Source organism: Octopus bimaculoides, chromosome 5 (assembly GCF_046866305.1).
Source record: "Octopus bimaculoides isolate indiv1 chromosome 5, ASM4686630v1, whole genome shotgun sequence".
Lineage (NCBI taxonomy): Eukaryota > Metazoa > Mollusca > Cephalopoda > Octopoda > Octopodidae > Octopus > Octopus bimaculoides.
This window is the reverse complement of record NC_142932.1, coordinates 24,810,407-24,828,604: the sequence shown is the minus strand read 5'-3', so window position 1 is coordinate 24,828,604 and position 18,198 is coordinate 24,810,407. Positions and strand designations below refer to the sequence as shown.

The 18,198-nt window shown below is 34.3% G+C and overlaps 1 protein-coding gene and 1 long non-coding RNA gene across 24 annotated transcripts in view; one reads left to right on the top strand and one right to left on the bottom strand.

The window, feature by feature from the left end:
* Nucleotides 1-18,198, top strand: part of LOC106876426 (uncharacterized) — a 1,215,830-nt gene that overhangs the window by 926,604 nt on the left and 271,028 nt on the right. For 3 of the 23 annotated variants that reach the window (XM_089352118.1, XM_089352117.1, XM_089352110.1), the window contains exon 1: nucleotides 9,395-10,008. The exons of the other annotated variants lie outside the window; for them this stretch is intronic. In XM_089352118.1, coding sequence (XP_089208244.1) covers nucleotides 9,777-10,008 — 232 coding nt within the window. In that variant the 5' untranslated portion in view covers nucleotides 9,395-9,776. Of the gene's footprint in view, nucleotides 1-9,394; nucleotides 10,009-18,198 lie in introns of those variants that run through there. 23 annotated transcript variants of the gene reach the window in all.
* Nucleotides 9,259-12,860, bottom strand: LOC149135446 (uncharacterized). The gene is made up of 2 exons (XR_016241864.1): nucleotides 12,499-12,860; nucleotides 9,259-9,401 (listed from the first exon to the last, which is right to left on the bottom strand). It is a non-coding gene; the product is annotated as an uncharacterized LOC149135446 (long non-coding RNA).

Here is an 18,198-nt window from a genome sequence, read left to right as displayed (position 1 = left end):
GCAGATTAGCAAAATTGCTAAAAGCAACAATCAGGATGCCTTGTGGTATGTGTTCTGACTTTTTGCATTCCAGGCTGAAATCTCACTGTGGCTTACTTGAGTGGCAGAGCCAGTTTCCTGATTAAAATACCACTACCTGGCCCTTGGGTGCTTTTAGCAGTGTCCACTCTGCTACAAATATCAGGGCTAGGCTCGTAATTTGAGAGTCCCCTCCCTCAAGGACCTGCAAAGGTTCATGAATACTGTTCCTTCTCCTGACACATATAGTAATTTAATTATCTTTACAGATCTCCTAGACTAGCAGTAAATTCCTGTTTATATAGCATTAAGTAGTTGCTAGGTTAGAATCACTATCTATGAGAGGATTTGAGATCAGTATTGTAAATCAACAAAATACTTGCTAACTACTAACACTACAGCTATTTCATCTTCTTCTTCTACCACATGTCACTTCTAGTAGAGCTGATTTCTAATCAAAAATATTCCAGTTATGACCATTCCATCTTCTTCCCAGACCCAGACACTGTACAATCAGATTCCACCCTATCTAATTTTTTTTTTTTTTTTTTTTTTTATAAGTAAAGCATAACTTATCCTGTGGTCCCTATCAACAGTTAAGAAGACTGAGTTATGTAAAGTATCAAGTATCGGATCTATTTTAAAACGGGGGCGCCAGTTTTCATTTATGTTTTATGTAGTGTTTTTGGTACGGAAAGACTTTCAAACTTCGTATACTTATCTATTTTGTGTTATAGAACAGAAAAATATTTTTGTATTCGAATTTATTTCATGTAAAAATTGTCTTATTTCGATAATTTCTACTAATCACTGACGTCTATTCAGTTGAAAACAGTTAGCGCTATAACGGTGTATATCGTATTAATCCCCTAACCCTAACCCTAACTAGACTGTTAACCGTAACCCTAACCCTAACTCTAGAATCCGAACTCTAAAATTGTTACACACATAGATACGCACAGCATAATCTATTATATGAACAATATATGCGTATAAATTACGATTAAACTGGATGAAATATGTCACAGGGAATAACATTTTTATGACCACCCAGCAGTAACTCTATTCAGCTGAATAGACGTCAGTGATTGGTTGAAATTACAGAAATACGACAACTTTAACATGGAATAACTTGCGAATTCCTTTTTTTTGTTAAGAAGACTAAGAGTAAAAGATGTTTTATATGACACATTCTACCAGTGTCCCAAGTTTCAAAGTGTTTCGTTAGTGTTTCGTTAAGAAAATACTGGCGCCCCCGTTTTAAAATAGATCCAAAGTATCTTTAGAATGGATACAGCATATTGTTCTTGTCAGGATGTGTATATTGAACCCATTATCATGTAGTCCAGTGACTTTTTTAGTCAGCAGCCATCTATAGCTTCCCTGTGAATATTTAAACAAAGAATTACTGATGCAATGGAAAACATAATAAAGCAACAGATAAACTCCTTGTGCACTGAGATCATGAACTGGTTTCAATCACCATCTTTTAAGCCATTCCATTCCTTTTACAGAGCTATTGAGAAAAGCATAAACATTACACAGTCACAATATTCGTCTCTTAATAATCTGAGCTCTTCAGCTTATGCAAGTAATCAATAACTTTTGGTATCTTGAGATTTGTTTTTGTCTTCAAAGAAAATAAATCATAAATACTTATCCTGTTCTTTACTAATTATTATTACACTCCTTGTAGGGTCATTCATTTAAAGTAATCGACAAACTTTCTACTTAACACCTCAAATTCCCTTAACATCAAACTTGGTTAAATCCAGTCTCTGACTATACATCTACGTACATACTTCTGTTTCCACTTATACATTGTCAAACACATATACATACTGCGACATCCAGTTACCAGTCTTAATTCAAACCTCTTCATTCTCTAGAAGAGTGTCAGCATCAATTTATATCACTCCAAATCTAATCTTTGGTGTCAGCAAGCATATTACTAGACAGACAGCCTGACTCTAGTACACAGCATCCAATTCTCCACTTAGCTAAAAATTGCTACTGGGCTACCTACTTACAGGATTGTCATTTAAGATTCCCTACTAGCCAAACAGGATTATCCCAGGGTTGGTTAGATAATTGCTCATTGATAACAAATAAATCGCTATAAGTACTGAATAACTAGAACTTGCCTTCACCATGTTCATCAAATGTTTTAACTCCAGGGCAAATTACATTTGCATGTTTTTTTTTATTTTCAAATCCTATATATTTGGTTTGTTTTATTTTGTGTGTAGCAAAGAGGTAGGGAACCTGCAGTTTTGAGACAAAGCTATAGCTGTGACAGCCTGCTGTCTATCCGCGAATTCTAAATCTTCATTTTCCATTTACTTTTGAAATAATAGTATACTGGTGATGCAAAATAATCAATAACTTATATATAGCATGTAAATGTCACAAAAGTAATTATATTTTTAATTAACTCATTTTTACAGAATATTATCACTGCATCAGCATGAAGTTTGATACATGCTGCCAAATCAAGTCTACATTAATTGAAATGTAGTCTTCAAATTAAAAATAAAAATAAAAAACACACAAGGTTCTTTTCTCTTGGTTTAGCACCATCTTTTTAATATGAAAGCATTCATTACAGTTAGATTTCTTAAGCATACCTCTTGGCAGTTTTAGTCCTTTCTTTATTATAAGCTCAAATTTCACCAAGGTCATTCTTACCTTTCCTTACTCTGGTGGCATTTGGAATATGTTAGTATATGTTAATGAATTAAGTGCCACAAATGTAATGTTTGGTTGATTGACTTGACAATGTTGCTGGACCACAGGCAATAAATAAACTGGTCAAATAAAGTACACCTATCATGCCAATTTTTTGGTACCACTGCTTGATCTTCAATAATGTTTTTATATATAAATAATTTAACAAATCATTGGTGCATTAATAGTATTCAGTTTCATGTGTTCTGTACTACTGTATATCTATTTGTCTGTCTGCCTCTCTCTCCATATATATATATGTATATATATATATATATATATATATATATATATAAAGAACAAGCAGCATCTAGTTTCAAGCCTGTGTTTAGATTTCATCTGCAACTGAGCTACCTTATTAACTGTTCACAAAAGTCGCATTTATAAACTCAATTATTACTAAGAGATTGAATAAACTAGGTAGACAGATTTGCATGGATGATGCATTCTTGGAAGTTGAATTCTTTAATAAATTATGAATGTTAGTAATAAGCTTAATAGTGTCTTGTTTCAATTCCATGCTGTATGACAAAATAAATCTGTAGGTTTTTAATCAGTGACATGTAAACATCTTGTTTTTATATGCAATACATTCAGGAATAGAAAAAGAGGCACTGGTTAGACTAATTTCAATCTTGTGTTGGAATTTTATCAGCTACTGAGTATCCCTTTTTAACTGTCTTTGTTTATATACCCACTAATACCAGGGACTTAAGTAAACTGAATAGATCTATTTGCAAATAACATCATTCTTAGCAGTTAATTTGATTACTAGTAGGTTAACATGTTTCTATGCTATACCATAAGGCAGACTATATCAATAGATTTTTAAATAACACTCTAAATGCACAGACATAAACACTTTATATACAATATCTTTGTGGACAGAAAATAAATTGTCTATATTTAGAAAATTCATATGCTCAGATAGCTCCTCTCTCTCTCTCTTTGCTATAAATTCTATAAATTGAATGAACCCATTCATCTGAAAAGCTTGTTTAGAGTTAAATATATGCACATGTGTCATGAATCACATTTATTATAATGTAACATTGTATAGATAACAAACACACATGCACAGACATGTAGACACACACATACAAATTCAAATCACAAGGTATTGGTTAATAATACAAAGTTGCCTAAGGTGACATGCAGTGGGGATTGAACACAAAGCCATGTGGTTATCAGGCAAACTTCTTAACTATACAACCAGTCATGCACTTATTTTATTGATTTTTGGAGTGATGAAAAACAAATTCAACATCAGAATAATTTGAATTCAGAGCACAAAAAGATAAATGATCATTGAATTAAATTTTGAGCAGTATTGAGTTCTGTCCCTTCATATTCGAAGTTGAAATCTTAGTGGGGTCAACTTTGCCTTTTCATCCCATCTGAATATAGACCACACTAGGATCAATTCAAATTATCACATCGCCCACTCACTCCCTTACAAATTTGTGGCTTTAAGAATCAACTTTGCTTTTATTCTTCAGGGGACTAAAAGTAGTGTGGTGTTGGTGGTGGTAGTTGTAGTAATATTGGAATGGTCGTATTTCCAAGATGCTGTATTTGGAATAGAATTTAATTCAAATCAGAACAAAGTATGTTAGGAGTTATTTGGTGGAAGAAACAATGGTGATCAAAAGGGTAAGAGTGAAAAGTAAGAGAAAAGTAGAAACGGGCCTAGCTTAAGGGTCAATTAATCAAACGCAGAATAGCGATCTATAAAGGATTTAACTCCTAAATACTTCCTTATGAGATGAGGAAGCCTGGGGAAATGGTGCGGAATGGTGTGGGAATAAGAAGAGAATAATTAACTTAGGGAAACGTTAATACTGTGTGTGTGTGTGTATGTTTCTGTTTGAAAGATAGTGATAGAGAGCTGGATAAAAGAAAACAGAAAGAGAACGAGAGAAAACGTAGAGAAAACGTAGAGAACAGTAGAACAGAGGGGGTGAAACATAATATAAAGCTTAAAAAGGATATTAAAATACAGAGAGCGAAGAAAGTATTTTGATAAAGAGAGGGAGGGAGAGGATTGTGATGATAATGATATTTTAAGAGGATAAAATTTCGTTTATTTGCAGTTCAAAATATGAACGGTGTCGACTGTTTCAACTAACCACAAGTACATAGATCGATAGACACTTAACTGTCACAGGACGAAGCCAGTACAAATGCATGGATAAAATGAGTACATAGTTTGAGGCGTTGCTTCAGCCAGCTTTCTCATATTCTATCGTTCACTTCCCATCCAAAACTTTTGACTCTTTCATAATAATATTCTTTCTCTCTCTCTCACCATCAACCATATCCTTTACACTCCACTTCTTTAATATCTTTTTTTATCACAATCCAAGCGGCAAAACCGTTCTTTTTTTTTCTCTCTTTTTCTTTCTCAGTCGAAGAATCAAGGGTTCAAAACATTAGGTATTCTGTTTCTCAAGGAAACTGAACATATCTAACTCTCCTACACAAATGGGTAGAGTGGACAGCATTCATTTACGAACTTGTAAGGTACTTTGATACATACGGTAATATTAGTAATTCTTGAAACATTCCATAATGCTGACGGCATTTCTACGAATAATTAATTGCAAGTGAAATTCGCTGAAATAACCGAGAATCATCTATTTAATCATCCTAATTTCAATGAGCTGACAGCCACACTGCTTCAAGTAGACAGACGGTAGTTAAAAGACCACGTGCACCAAAAGACTGAAAAGGCGAGATGTTGGAAAAGATACTGACTGGTCAATTCTGAGTGACTGCAGTTCATCATCTCTACCAGAAACTGAAGAGGGCTCCTTGTCTACGATGTAGAAAGGGCATTGTTACATAACGAGGTGATGATAATGTAAAATATGAGAAATTTCAGTCTGTTAAATAAAATGGGTGGAGGGAGAAGAGTTGTGCAATTAAAATAATAACATTAACCAAATGTTTTGTTGTCCTACAAAAGGTCAAGAAGTTGCTCGAGCCACCAAACCAGTCTCTGTGTAGTGACCATGATCTGTTAGAAATAACAACTATACCTCGCACCATTCCGTCTTCAAAAAAACAAGGACAAATTAGTGATGTTGTCCTAAATATAGAGACTCCCAACCCCGCAAAAAAAAAAACAGGGACCAAGTTAGGATATCAACTAGTGATATAACATGAAGGTAGGCTATGTGGATTGTGTGAACACAGTTACATACTTCAGAAATACAAGATTGCTTGCAGATATAGCATCTTGTGTGATACCGATATAAGAATTTGCTCATGATAGAGAAAACAATATTTAAGAAAATAAGGATAATAGAGCGTCGGAGATTAAATGGAATTTTTCTGTCATTCGCTTCGAGTTCAAATACCATTAAAAGCCAACTTTGGTATCATACCTCCAGGAATCGTTAAAATGAGTTGTATGCAGCGTAATTTCAGTTGATTGTACTCAGAACACTGGCCTCGTACATAGTCAAAAGCAACTAATATTAAGGATAACTTCTATTGAATACAATCTGAAAATACTTTTTGAGAAACTCTTTTCATTTTGCCTCTCCTATACATTTGTTATGTACATTTGGAAGCTCTCTTCAGTTGTACAGAATAAACGATCTTTTCACAGTAAATGTAAACGGTTTTCAGCAATATTCTAACTTTGAGAACAAAAAAAATGCTTCAGAGTCAGCTCAACCAATTGAAATGCAATCACATTTACCAAAATTTATTTTATGACAGAATACTTAACATTATCGATTTTTTTAAATACATAGATCCACGGGCTCTTCCTGACTCTAGTCACGTGGATATAGTCGCAATTTGGTCAGTGGTTAATGAACAGTAAGAGGTATGGAAAAGGGGGTAAAAAGCGAATGAGAATATTACAGTTAAAAATAAACTGTGGAAGAGACTGAAAGAATACGTAATTGGAAAAAAATTTAGAAGTTAACCTATGTGGAGTCGAAATTCTTAAGCTTGTCACAGAAATTTTTCGTGACAGGAGTCCAGAGATGAGCTGACCCACACACATCTATACTTGCATGCATGAATGAATACACTCTCATACATGCAATAAATTTCAAGATATGAATAGACAAAAGAAAGTGCACTCTTCCTCGGGAAACAGGATCTTGTGTTAGAGAAAAATCCGAAATAAATACATAGAGAGAAGAAGCTTTCGTTTCACAGTCTCTAAAATGAACCGCAACTTCAGTTTAACGCATGTATCTTTCGATATGTGTGCAGTACATATACTGTATTACACATGTGCTCACATTGTGTGTGTGTGTGTGTGTGTGTGTGTGTTTGTCCCCCCGAACATTGCTTGACAACCGATGGTGGTGTGTTTACGTCCCCGTAACTTGGCGGTTCGGCAAAAGAACCCAATAGAATAAGTACTAGGCTTCCAAAGAATAAGTCCTGGGGTCGATTTGCTCGACTAAAGGCAGTGCTCCAGCATGGCCGCAGTCAAATGACTGAAACAAGTAAAATAGTAAAAAAGATTAAAGAGTATGTGTGTGTGTGTATGTGTGCGTGTATGTACGTATATACACTTAAGTATAGAGAACAGACCGCAGTCACAAAAGCTAAAACGAACTGAGTAATGTTATTGTCACCTGCGACCACATTAACAGTTAAAGTTCACGTAAGTGTAGTCTCGCTAGTTTCCAATCGTTGGCATTTCTCTTTATTACTTTCACACAAATATCTCAGGACCCCCAGTCTTGTATCATACCTTTGTTGCCTTCTCTGTTACACCTCAATTGTTCATTCATTAATTCAATCATGCATCCCTTTTCTTACACAAACTTCACTGGTTTATTTGTCGATGTTGTTTAACCCCAGGTCAGTAAAGATTAAGCTGACCTTATGACCAAACGCATTCCAGCTATGATCATTGTCCCCTCCCTACGCGTAAGGAATCCAGGGCCACATTATCCAACATAACTTTTGTAAGGCGTTAGACAATAATGGAGTTGTGGGGAAATTTGACTACTATTTCTAGTAGGTCGGGTGACCACATAAGGCTCCTACATGAATAGTAGCCCAGTATGTGCTGTGACAGAGGAAAGGCAAGGGGGGACGTGCTGTCCACTTAGCAGTTCCCGTAAATGTCATTGCAACGGTTAATGTGTAGACTGCAAGCTCTCTCTCTCTCTCTCCTTCTCTCTCTTTCGGGGTAAAGGTATACATTTATTTATTCTCTATGTATGAGTATTTAAAACTACTGTTCGTTTGAATACAGAAGCAGATAGAGAGAGAGAGAAATGGATGATGAGAAGAAACGATAAAATAGAATGAAAAACAGAATTAAAGAGCATGATTGAAAGTGGACGATCAGAAGAGGTTAACTGAAGAAGAATGATTAAAAAATTTTGGACGAAAGAGACACTCAAAGGAGACAAGAAAGGCAACTGAAAAACGTGGATGCTAAAGAAGATAAAAGGAAGAATGATAAGGAAGGAACAACCAGAAAGAAAGTAAATACGACTGAGATGAAAGAAAAAAAGATAAACAATATGAAAGAGGAAAGAATGTTGAAGAGAAAGCAAAGGGAAATATTGAAGTATGAAACTATTATTTGAAAGATGGAGAAAGAATATTTGAAAAGAACAGAGTGAAAGAAGATTACCTAAAAGAAATACGGAGAAGACTGTTTATATATATATATATATATATATATATATATATATATATATATATATATAGTATTATTTAAAAGAAAAAAAGGAACTTTTAAGAGAAAGAGAGAGAGAGAGTAAACTTTATTTCAGAGACAAACTTTTGAGAGGGAACGAAACATTTAAACAAAAGAAAAAAGGGTGATGGACTTACGTTTAAAAGCGATGAATAAAACAAAATATTGAGAGTATACGTTTGAAAGAGAAGAATAAGTGGATTTACGAAAGAGAAAGACAGAAAAAAAAAAGTAGATATATAAAGTTTAACAACTTTTCGAAAGTACATTAAGAAACAAGTTGCTGTTATTGTTTTTGTTATTCCTCCCACGGCAAACTCTTTATGGCTTTTATTTATCTATCACCCGCCCCCTTTTCAACTGACACCACTAAACGAGGGCGTCTCGGAGTTTTTTGTACGCACCGAGGATATTAACATCTCATCTCATTTACACCTATGTGTACCAGGTACTCGATATTAAGCCAGCTTTTTGGCGTTGTTAATATCGTTGTTCTTATTATTAATGCTATATGGAGTTACCTTTAATTATACTCAGCAACACATCAATTATATATTCAGAAAGTATTAAAGAAAGCGATAGTGTTTACATATCGTAGCGGTGCATATATATATATATATATATATATATATATATATATATATATATATATATATATATATATATATATATATATATATATATAATCGGATAGCTCAACCGTGAAATGACACTTAAGCGAAAAGGGATTTTACACAGATTCAGCTGAAATCGAAAAGGAAATAAAGAGGAAGAAAAAAAAAAACGAAGTTTTATCTGTTTAACAAAACAATGTTTTGCTCACAAAAGCCGCGATTTTTAAACCCATAGCCGTCTGTATTTATTCGTGTTTTTTTTTTATGTTAAGATGTTTTACAATATTTATTAACAAACAACCTGCATGCAGCTCACTCATTTTGTAGTTTTAGTTTCTGATTTCGTTTTTTTACTGTTAAAAAGAAAGAAAAAAACAAGGTAAATTTGTTAGAGATTTCAAAACTATTTCTTATATTACACATAAAACAAGAAAAGAAAATAATCGAGGATATAAGTTTCTATAAAATAGAATTTAACATTGATAGGGGACTGAGGAGTAAGAGACAAACACTTGGTGAGCTGATCCCCAGCTTCGACTCTCGATCCAAAATTTTCACTTTTCATGCAATTTGAAAGGAGGCACGCACTTTCTGGTATTCCGTTTGCCTATTATTATGAGGATTTGTACCTAGTTTTTGAAATCGTGTTACACAGGTAACTAAATTTTGTTGCTGAAATGAATAAGTATTAAGATGCCATCTGCAAACTGAGCTATCTTGGATGGACGATGGTAACATGTTTCACTTCACTCCAAAGCCGTCTCTTCCTCTTTTTAGTCATCGTACACACCATCGTTCCTTTTTTTGATGGTGAAAATGGTGTGAGTGACGGTGACAGTGGTGGGAGAGACAGTGGCGATCGTGGTACCTGGAAATCCGGATTACACAAAAAGTTCTCTCTCGTTTGCGGCGCCTCCACACCTATTCAATGCCCACCTGTTCAACTACAGTATGTTGCAGGTAAGTGTACCAAATCTCTTATCTTAACAACGATATTCTTATGAAGTAGGACGGGGATTTAATCTAATAATAAAGTAGGGCAATTAGTGAAGTGAATGGCCTTCAACAGGACCGGAGACTTTCCGCAGTTTAATCTTTGCTGCTTGCACTGAAAATAATTTTTATTGCTTAGCTTCAGACTTATACTACGGAATGTTCCTCAAATATATTTAGTAGCTTTAGTAAAACTAGTTTTAACAAGGATTCTATCCGTGTAGCAGTCTCGGTTTGTCAACGTACTTTTTATCAATTGAAAGCAGACACGTCTTTTCCAAAACAAGATAACTCAAATATCAAGAACCAAATATCGATCCCTTTCCCTACTTGTCCGTTATCTATTATAATAATAATCGTTTTTATTTGATAGTAAAAAGGGATCTGAACTATTTCTTAATAATTTGAGAATGATTTCTCAAAAATAATTCAAGATAGTTTCTCCTTGTTTATTATCAATGGTCTCTGCATGTTGAAACATGTTTGCATTTACATGAGTTACCGAGTTCGATTTACTGAATTACCTTAATTTTCCACGTATTCTTGTGCCCTTGACAAAGCTGGATTTCTTTTTTAATTAATAAATAGTCCATCTGATGTCAGTCTCAGGAGTTTTGGAACAACTCGAGACAATAATAAAATCCAATTCGTCCAAAATGATGAGCAGTAGGATAGTACCTATCATCTCATGATATTAATGTGAACTTCTTAACTACTTGGCTATACCTGCATCTGTTACACACAAAAAACGAATACATAGCACACCAAAACAAGGTACATATGGGGTAGAGGAGATTGTGGAGGATGATTTGATACGCAATGTTGATTCCAAAGTAGTATTTCGAACCTGTTTGTCAATGATTTATGTACTTAAATGTCTGCAGCTATGTTATAGTTGACACTTAAGCCACGTTTTTTTTTACCTTCAATCGCCGATTGTTTATTATTTTACTTGTTTCAGTCATTTGACTGCGACCATGCTGGAGCACCGCCTTTAGTCAAACAAATCGACCGTAGGACTTATTCTTTGTAAGCCTATTACTAGTACTTATTCTATCGATCTCTTTTGCCAAACCGCTAGGTTATGGGGACATAAAGACATCAACATCGGTTGTCAAGCGATGGTAGGGGGACAAACGCAGACACAAACATATATATATATATATATATATATATATATATATATATATATATATATATACGACGGGCTTCTTTCAGTCTCCGTCTGTCAAAGCCACTCACAAGGCTTTGGTCGGCCCGAGGCTATAGCAGAAGACACTTGTCCAAGGTGCCACGCTGTGTGACTGAACCCGGGGGAAATTTTACCTCTTTCTCTAACGTTTTCCAGAATTCAACTGGTTTCCAGCCACTGAAACATGATCTTTCAGAGAGTGCTATTGCAAACCTACACAAGTGAACGTGTGAAAAACAAAATAGGAATCTTGAAGGAAGCATCTATAAAATTTGTTTTTAAACATCAAATGGCCATGGGGTCCACCAAGATAAAATAGTTATCGAAGGGGTCCAATAAGTAAAAAAATGGTTGAAAACTACATCTCTAGTTCCCATCACTGTTCCCATTCCTTCCTTTCCAGAACTTCCCCACCCACTTTCCACAAGGGTTAACTTATAAAGGGTCAAGAGGAACATTAATGACACCAATGGCATGCAAAGGGTTCGAGCACCGCTCTGTCCTTCTGACCCAGCAAGTAAAAATCTATAAATAAGTAAGATAAAATGGTTTGATTATTGCTCCATTGCTAATAGGACAGATTTGAGCAATTGTCACCGTTATGTTATCGGTCACTTACAAACGTGTTGAAGATAAGTCAATGTATCTGAAAAACCAGCTTCGATTTCTGGTCGTAGTTTTTCCATATCAATTGCTTTTAATGTTTATTAAAGAATGCCATACGTACAATAACCGGCGAGGTTTTTAATTGAACACCCACGGTTTGTTTAATACCTGGCACCGTAATAAACGCAAAATTATGCCTTTTCGATGATTATTACACATTTATCAAATTGATTTTATGTTAAGCTACATGTTCCCTGATGACACTTTCAAATATTTTAGATAGTCTTTAAATACTATATCATATTCATGCATTTGTTCATACATTTAATAAAATATTGTTTTGATGTCATAAGAATTCATAAACTTCGAGAGAACGTGAAATAATTTCCTTTGGAACGATGGGTCTCGAAGCAAATAAAGCTATGTTGGGTTAAAAACTGTTTGTTGTTATTGTTATACACATTTATATTCATTAACATTTAAAATAACATTCAGGCAAAAAGGAAAAAAACGAAAAACAAGAAAATACGAATTCAGCATCGAAATCATACATTATCAGTTATCTCCAACTAATAAAAGGTGTTATATTTATAATTTTGTAAAATTCATGCACTTTAGGAAGCATTAGTCAGCTACATATGTGACATTAAATTACTTACGGTTGGAAATCGAAATCGAATCACGCACATTTACCTTCTCACGTCTACGGTTTGTTCGAATCTTCTCTTCCTGAGAAACACATACTGCAACGTTTCTCGAAGTTCGATGGCATTGTTCACATGACTAACAATGAGAAAATATTAGTATTTATATACGATGAAGTGCTTTTTATTTTTTTTATTTCTTATAACTTTAGATGATTAAAAAGAAATATTTTCGTTCACAAACAAGCATTAGTCATCTTCGTGTTAGTTGATATGACACAAAAGAACATTAACAATAATATTTACGATTTAAATTTCATTGCAGATTTTCTCACGACACATATCTGAAAAAAAAAAAAAATCATTGAAGGATAAAATTTTCGCAACAAATAGTCCGATTAATTTTGAATGTTTATTTTATTTATTTATTTATATAACATAGCAAAGCTATGTTTTATACAAATTCACATGCATTTGTAGGCTTTTTTATTTTTTAGCAGCATGCAACTTCTTGTCATTTGTTCCCATATTGGTATTGGGTCTCTTAAATCACCTTTTGTAAATAGACCAGCAAATGGTGTTCTCAAGCGTTTGGCTGTGCATGAAGTAAAAAATCTCCAGCATAGTTACCATTAGTTGACTATTATCCTCTAGCAGCCTTAGTCTAAAAGATGCTACTCTATAAGAAAGGTAAACATGAGTGCCAACTATTTGAAGATCAAAAATGCATGTGAAACCATAGATTTCATGAAGAAGTAGTCCAGTCAAGAAGCATTCTTGTTGAGTTGGATGCACAATTTATACACTTTCTTGAATATTGTTTAATTGCATATCTGGATAACCTTCATCAAACTCAGAGCCTCTTTTTTTAGGAATTCCTTTGTTTATTGTTTCATGCATAAAAGGATGGTAACTGATCATGCAGCAGTGTTTGAGCAAAAGAGTGTTTCTGGCAAAATTTGAAAATGCCATTAATGTAGTTTCCTTTGGAAGAAAGGATTAAATGACAATTTCTACAGTAAAAGAGAGTATTTGTCCATTCTCTAAGTGAACAACCAGTTCTTAAACTGATAGATTTTGTTCATGAATAGGGTTGCCTAATTATTCTCCAAAATGTCTCATTGCTACCAATATACTGTGCTATCCGAAATTGTTTAACTCCATCTTTTGTTGAAGTGAACATTTCATTTTCAGAACTCTTGTTAAAATATTTACAATTGTACCTGACAGAGTTTATGTATACACATATTTATGTGGTTATGTCTTAGCAATAGGTTACTATCCTTTGATGTCAAGTATTGGCTAAATTGGTTAAATTTTGATTCAAAGTCTCCATCATATGGTGCTTTCCTATTTTATGATAGATATCCATTGTCAACTATTAGGGTTTCTTTAATAACATTTTTTAGATAATATTTATATATATCTTGTCTTTCATGTTAGGTGCCTTGGAGACCATAAACTCTTTGATTTGACTATTTCAAAAAATTATTTGTTGCTTGTGGTGTTTGAAGTTTCTGCTGACATAAAATAAATCTCAATAATGTGAATTTTGTTTAAAAACCAGATTAAAAGAATGTGTTCTTATTTGACATTCATTTGTGTAGATATGACAAAGTTCTGGTAGAAATATGTGTGACTTCGTTATAAGATCCATTAATTTGGAAACCTTGTAATGAAAACTCTTGTAAATATGTTATATCTGTTAATGTACGAGGGATGCTGAAAAGTTCCTGGCTTTGTGTAAAAGAAAATAGAGGAGGATGAGTTAAGTATGATTTTATTTAACGTATTCTCCCTATGAGATCCACACATTTATTGCAATGATCCTTCAGTTTTTCTGAGCCCTGTAAAAGAACTCAGAAGATTGGGCCTCCAACCAGGCCTTTCACAATACTCTTAAAGTTTTGGAAAAAGTACATATACAACAGATTTTGTTTTGTTTGGCATTGCAAGTAAGTCTCATTCCATAGGTTTTATCTACACAAAATTCTTGGTACTTTATTATACAACAATTATCCTCCATATGCATCATATGCGTGGAGGCGCAATGGCCCAGTGGTTAGGGCAGCGGACTCACGGTCCTAGGATCGCGGTTTCGATTCCCAGACCGGGCGTTGTGAGTGTTTATTGACCGAAAACACCTAAAGCTCCACGAGGCTCCGGCAGGGGATGGTGGCGAACCCTGCTGTATTCTTTCACCACAACTTTCTCTCACTCTTACTTCCTGTTTCTGTTGTGCTTGTAATTCAAAGGGTCAGCCTTGTCACACTGTGTCACGCTGAATATCCCAGAGAACTACGTTATGGGTGCACGTGACTGAGGAGTGCTCAGCCACTTGCACATTAATTTCATGAGCAGGCTGTTCCGTTGATCGGATCAACTGGAATCCTCGACGTTGTAAGCGACGGAGTGCCAACAACAGCATCATATGCCCATATCAGCCTTAATGTTACATTTGATACTCATTATATTCAGTTTTTCTATCAACAACTCACTACATTTTGTTGTACAAGATACACGAACATTTTACATCCTCTGGAGCAAGCATATGTCATTTCTTTCCAATCATTGCAATCTTCAGATTTCAAAAGCATGTCTCACTACTATGTAATATTGCATTTTGTACACATGCATCATGCAGTCTCATCTTTACTTTGAGATAGAAATCCTCTGTAGTCAGTGTAGCTAATAGGTTCCTAAATATTTTCCATCCTAACTTAGCCTACTATACCTCCAGCACACCCACTTCTGCTGCTAATTAGGTCACCGAGGTAGTAAAAATTGTCAGCTATTTTTAGCGAACTTCTGTGGATTGGGGAGAATTAATATTTTTACTTTCATTACATACAATCATATAAATTACGTGTGTGTATGTGTGTGTGTGTATGTGTGTGCATATGTGTGTGCATGTAACATGTATGTATAGTTAAAAGTGTTAGTTCAATGTTGAGCTAGTTCACTATCCTAATAGAAAACTCTAAGCATTTACTACTGATTGGACATATACAATTGATATAGATGCAGCATATAACCTGTTCCAGTCAGTTAAACAATATCTGCTTGAAATTGCCTAACTGACTGAAACAGATGATAATTTATACTATCGGTATTAATTAAATATATACATGTGTGTGTGTGTGTATATCTCTATTTATACATATGTTTATGTGTGTGTATACATATCTGTATGTGTGTACATGTATATATTTTTGTAGGTATATAAAAAAATATATATGGGTATATATATAAATATATGTTGTTCATTGGTAATTGTTATCTCTCTAGGTCCTTTCTTTGAAGTAATGACTACATGTCTATGATTATTTAATATTATGTATTAACTGGCTTTCCATATGATATCCTGGTAATTTACTCAATAAATATTTTCTTCTTGGAAACCCTTGGTTAACTGCTGTGCTGTGTCCATCTGTGTGCAATAGGACAACTGGGTTTTTTTTTTCCAGATCGTTACCAATGTCGCCTCCCTGGCACATGAAAAGACATTCAAGCGAGAGCATTGCCAGTGCCGATGAACTGGCTCCTGTGCAGGTGGCATGTAAAATGCACCATTTCGAGCGTGGCCATTGCCAGTACCGACTGACTGGCCCTCGTGCCGGTGGCACGTAAAAGCACCCACTACACTCTCAGAGTGGTTGGCATTAGGAAGGGCATCCAGCTGTAGAAACTCTGCCAAATCAGATTGGAGCCTGGTGTCGCCTCCTGGTCCACCAGTCCTCAGTCAAATCGTCCAACCCATGCTAGTATGGAAAGCGAATGTTAAACTACGACGATGATGATGATGATGATGATGATGATGAAACTACACCATTTTCTTGAATCTTGTTATTGTGTTAGCTTATTTGTATCAGATGTTCAGAATAGGGTATGTTGGTTGAGAACTTCAGAGCCAGAAAGGAAAGAAGTAGAAGCAAGTTAGTGACTGTTCAGAACATAGCTGTCATTGAAAGTAGATTGAAGTAACACAAAATCTTGGAAGATACACGGAAAATAGAGAAACAAAAAAGAAAGCCTGAAAGTGATTTAACATTCTAAAGAGATAATAGTGTAATGTGAAAATATTCATTTTATACATTATATATATGTATCCATGTCTGTCTGTATATATGTCAGTCTATATATATATGTATATATATATATATATATATATATATATGTGTGTGTGTGTGTGTGTGTGTGTGTGTGTGTGTGTGTGTGTGTATTAGAATAATATTTAAGAACTAGGTCTCTTGCACTTTTAGTTTCTTCAAAATAAATGTTATAGCTACTTTGATCAAAGCAGTTACAAAGCAATGCTAAATAAAGCAACTATAAAATTCATTAACCTATTCCCAGTTGAGTCAGAATTAATGTTACTAATCTCATAGTAAGTGAGAATGTCAATGTCTAGTGACCCTCAGTGACCTACATAGTGTCTCTTTTATTAGCTCCCATGACCTAACTTAGGTAATAAAAAAATTAACTTAAGATGTTTGTTGACATGTACTATATAAATTATTTTGGGCATTCTACAGCCCTGCCTCCAGCATTCTTAAGCAATATCTTGTTATTAAAGAAACTTATAATTTAGAATGCTTAACTGAACAACAATTTCACCCACAAGAGAAGAGTTTACATGGTTGATGAGTAAGAATGAGTTAGCCAGGGTTATTTTTAACTGCATTTCAATTTATTAGCTGAATTTGTGTTAAGAGTCTTCCTAGTTAGCTGTTGATATCTAAATTAACATTGGCTGAAGAGAAATTTAAAAAAAGCTATATATATAGATATATATATATATAATATACAGATATAGGGCAGGGAATCGTCAATTAGTAATAAAATTAATAATTAACAATTTTGCCAAGTAGTTCAGTATGAAAAAACCTTTATCGGTAAAACCATTTATAATCATAAATATACAGGGATTAGCTTGAGTTGCTTCTCCAACATACTGAAAATTTAGAAATAGCAGTCAAAGAACTACGGATTCCAAACTACAAATTTTTTCTCTAACGGATGGCGATATTTATGGCACACACAGAACAAAAAACAGGAGAGAAAAGCAAAAACAAACCTGTCTTTAGAGAAAAAATTTGTAGTTTGGAATCAGTAGTTCTTTGACTGCTATTTCTAAATTTTCAGTATGTTGGAGAAGCAACTCAAGGTAATCTCTGTATATTTATGATTATATATATATATATATATATATATATATATATAAATAACACATACATATATATACATATATATACATATACATACATCATCATCATCATCATCATCGTTTAACGTCCGCTTTCCATGCTAGCATGGGTTCGACGATTTGACTGAGGACTGGTGAAACCGGATGGCAACACCAGGCTCCAGTCTGATTTGGCAGAGTTTCTACAGCTGGATGCCCTTCCTAACGCCAACCACAACTACTGTAATAAACACATTTTTACCGAATGTGAGGAAATGTAGCCTTCAAAGGGCTGAGGAATTTTTGCTTTATCTATCATAAAATAAAATCTGGTTTTCAGTGCATGATGCATGTACACATACACAGATTAATGATTCCACCAAATTTACTGGCCTGCATCTGTAAATGTTCGCTTTCCAAATACTGACTATCTCATTGCTCATAAATTGAACTACTGACCTTAAATTGTACAATAAATAAATTGTAATTGGATTATTTTTTAACTGCCTCCACCTATACTCACTCCCAGC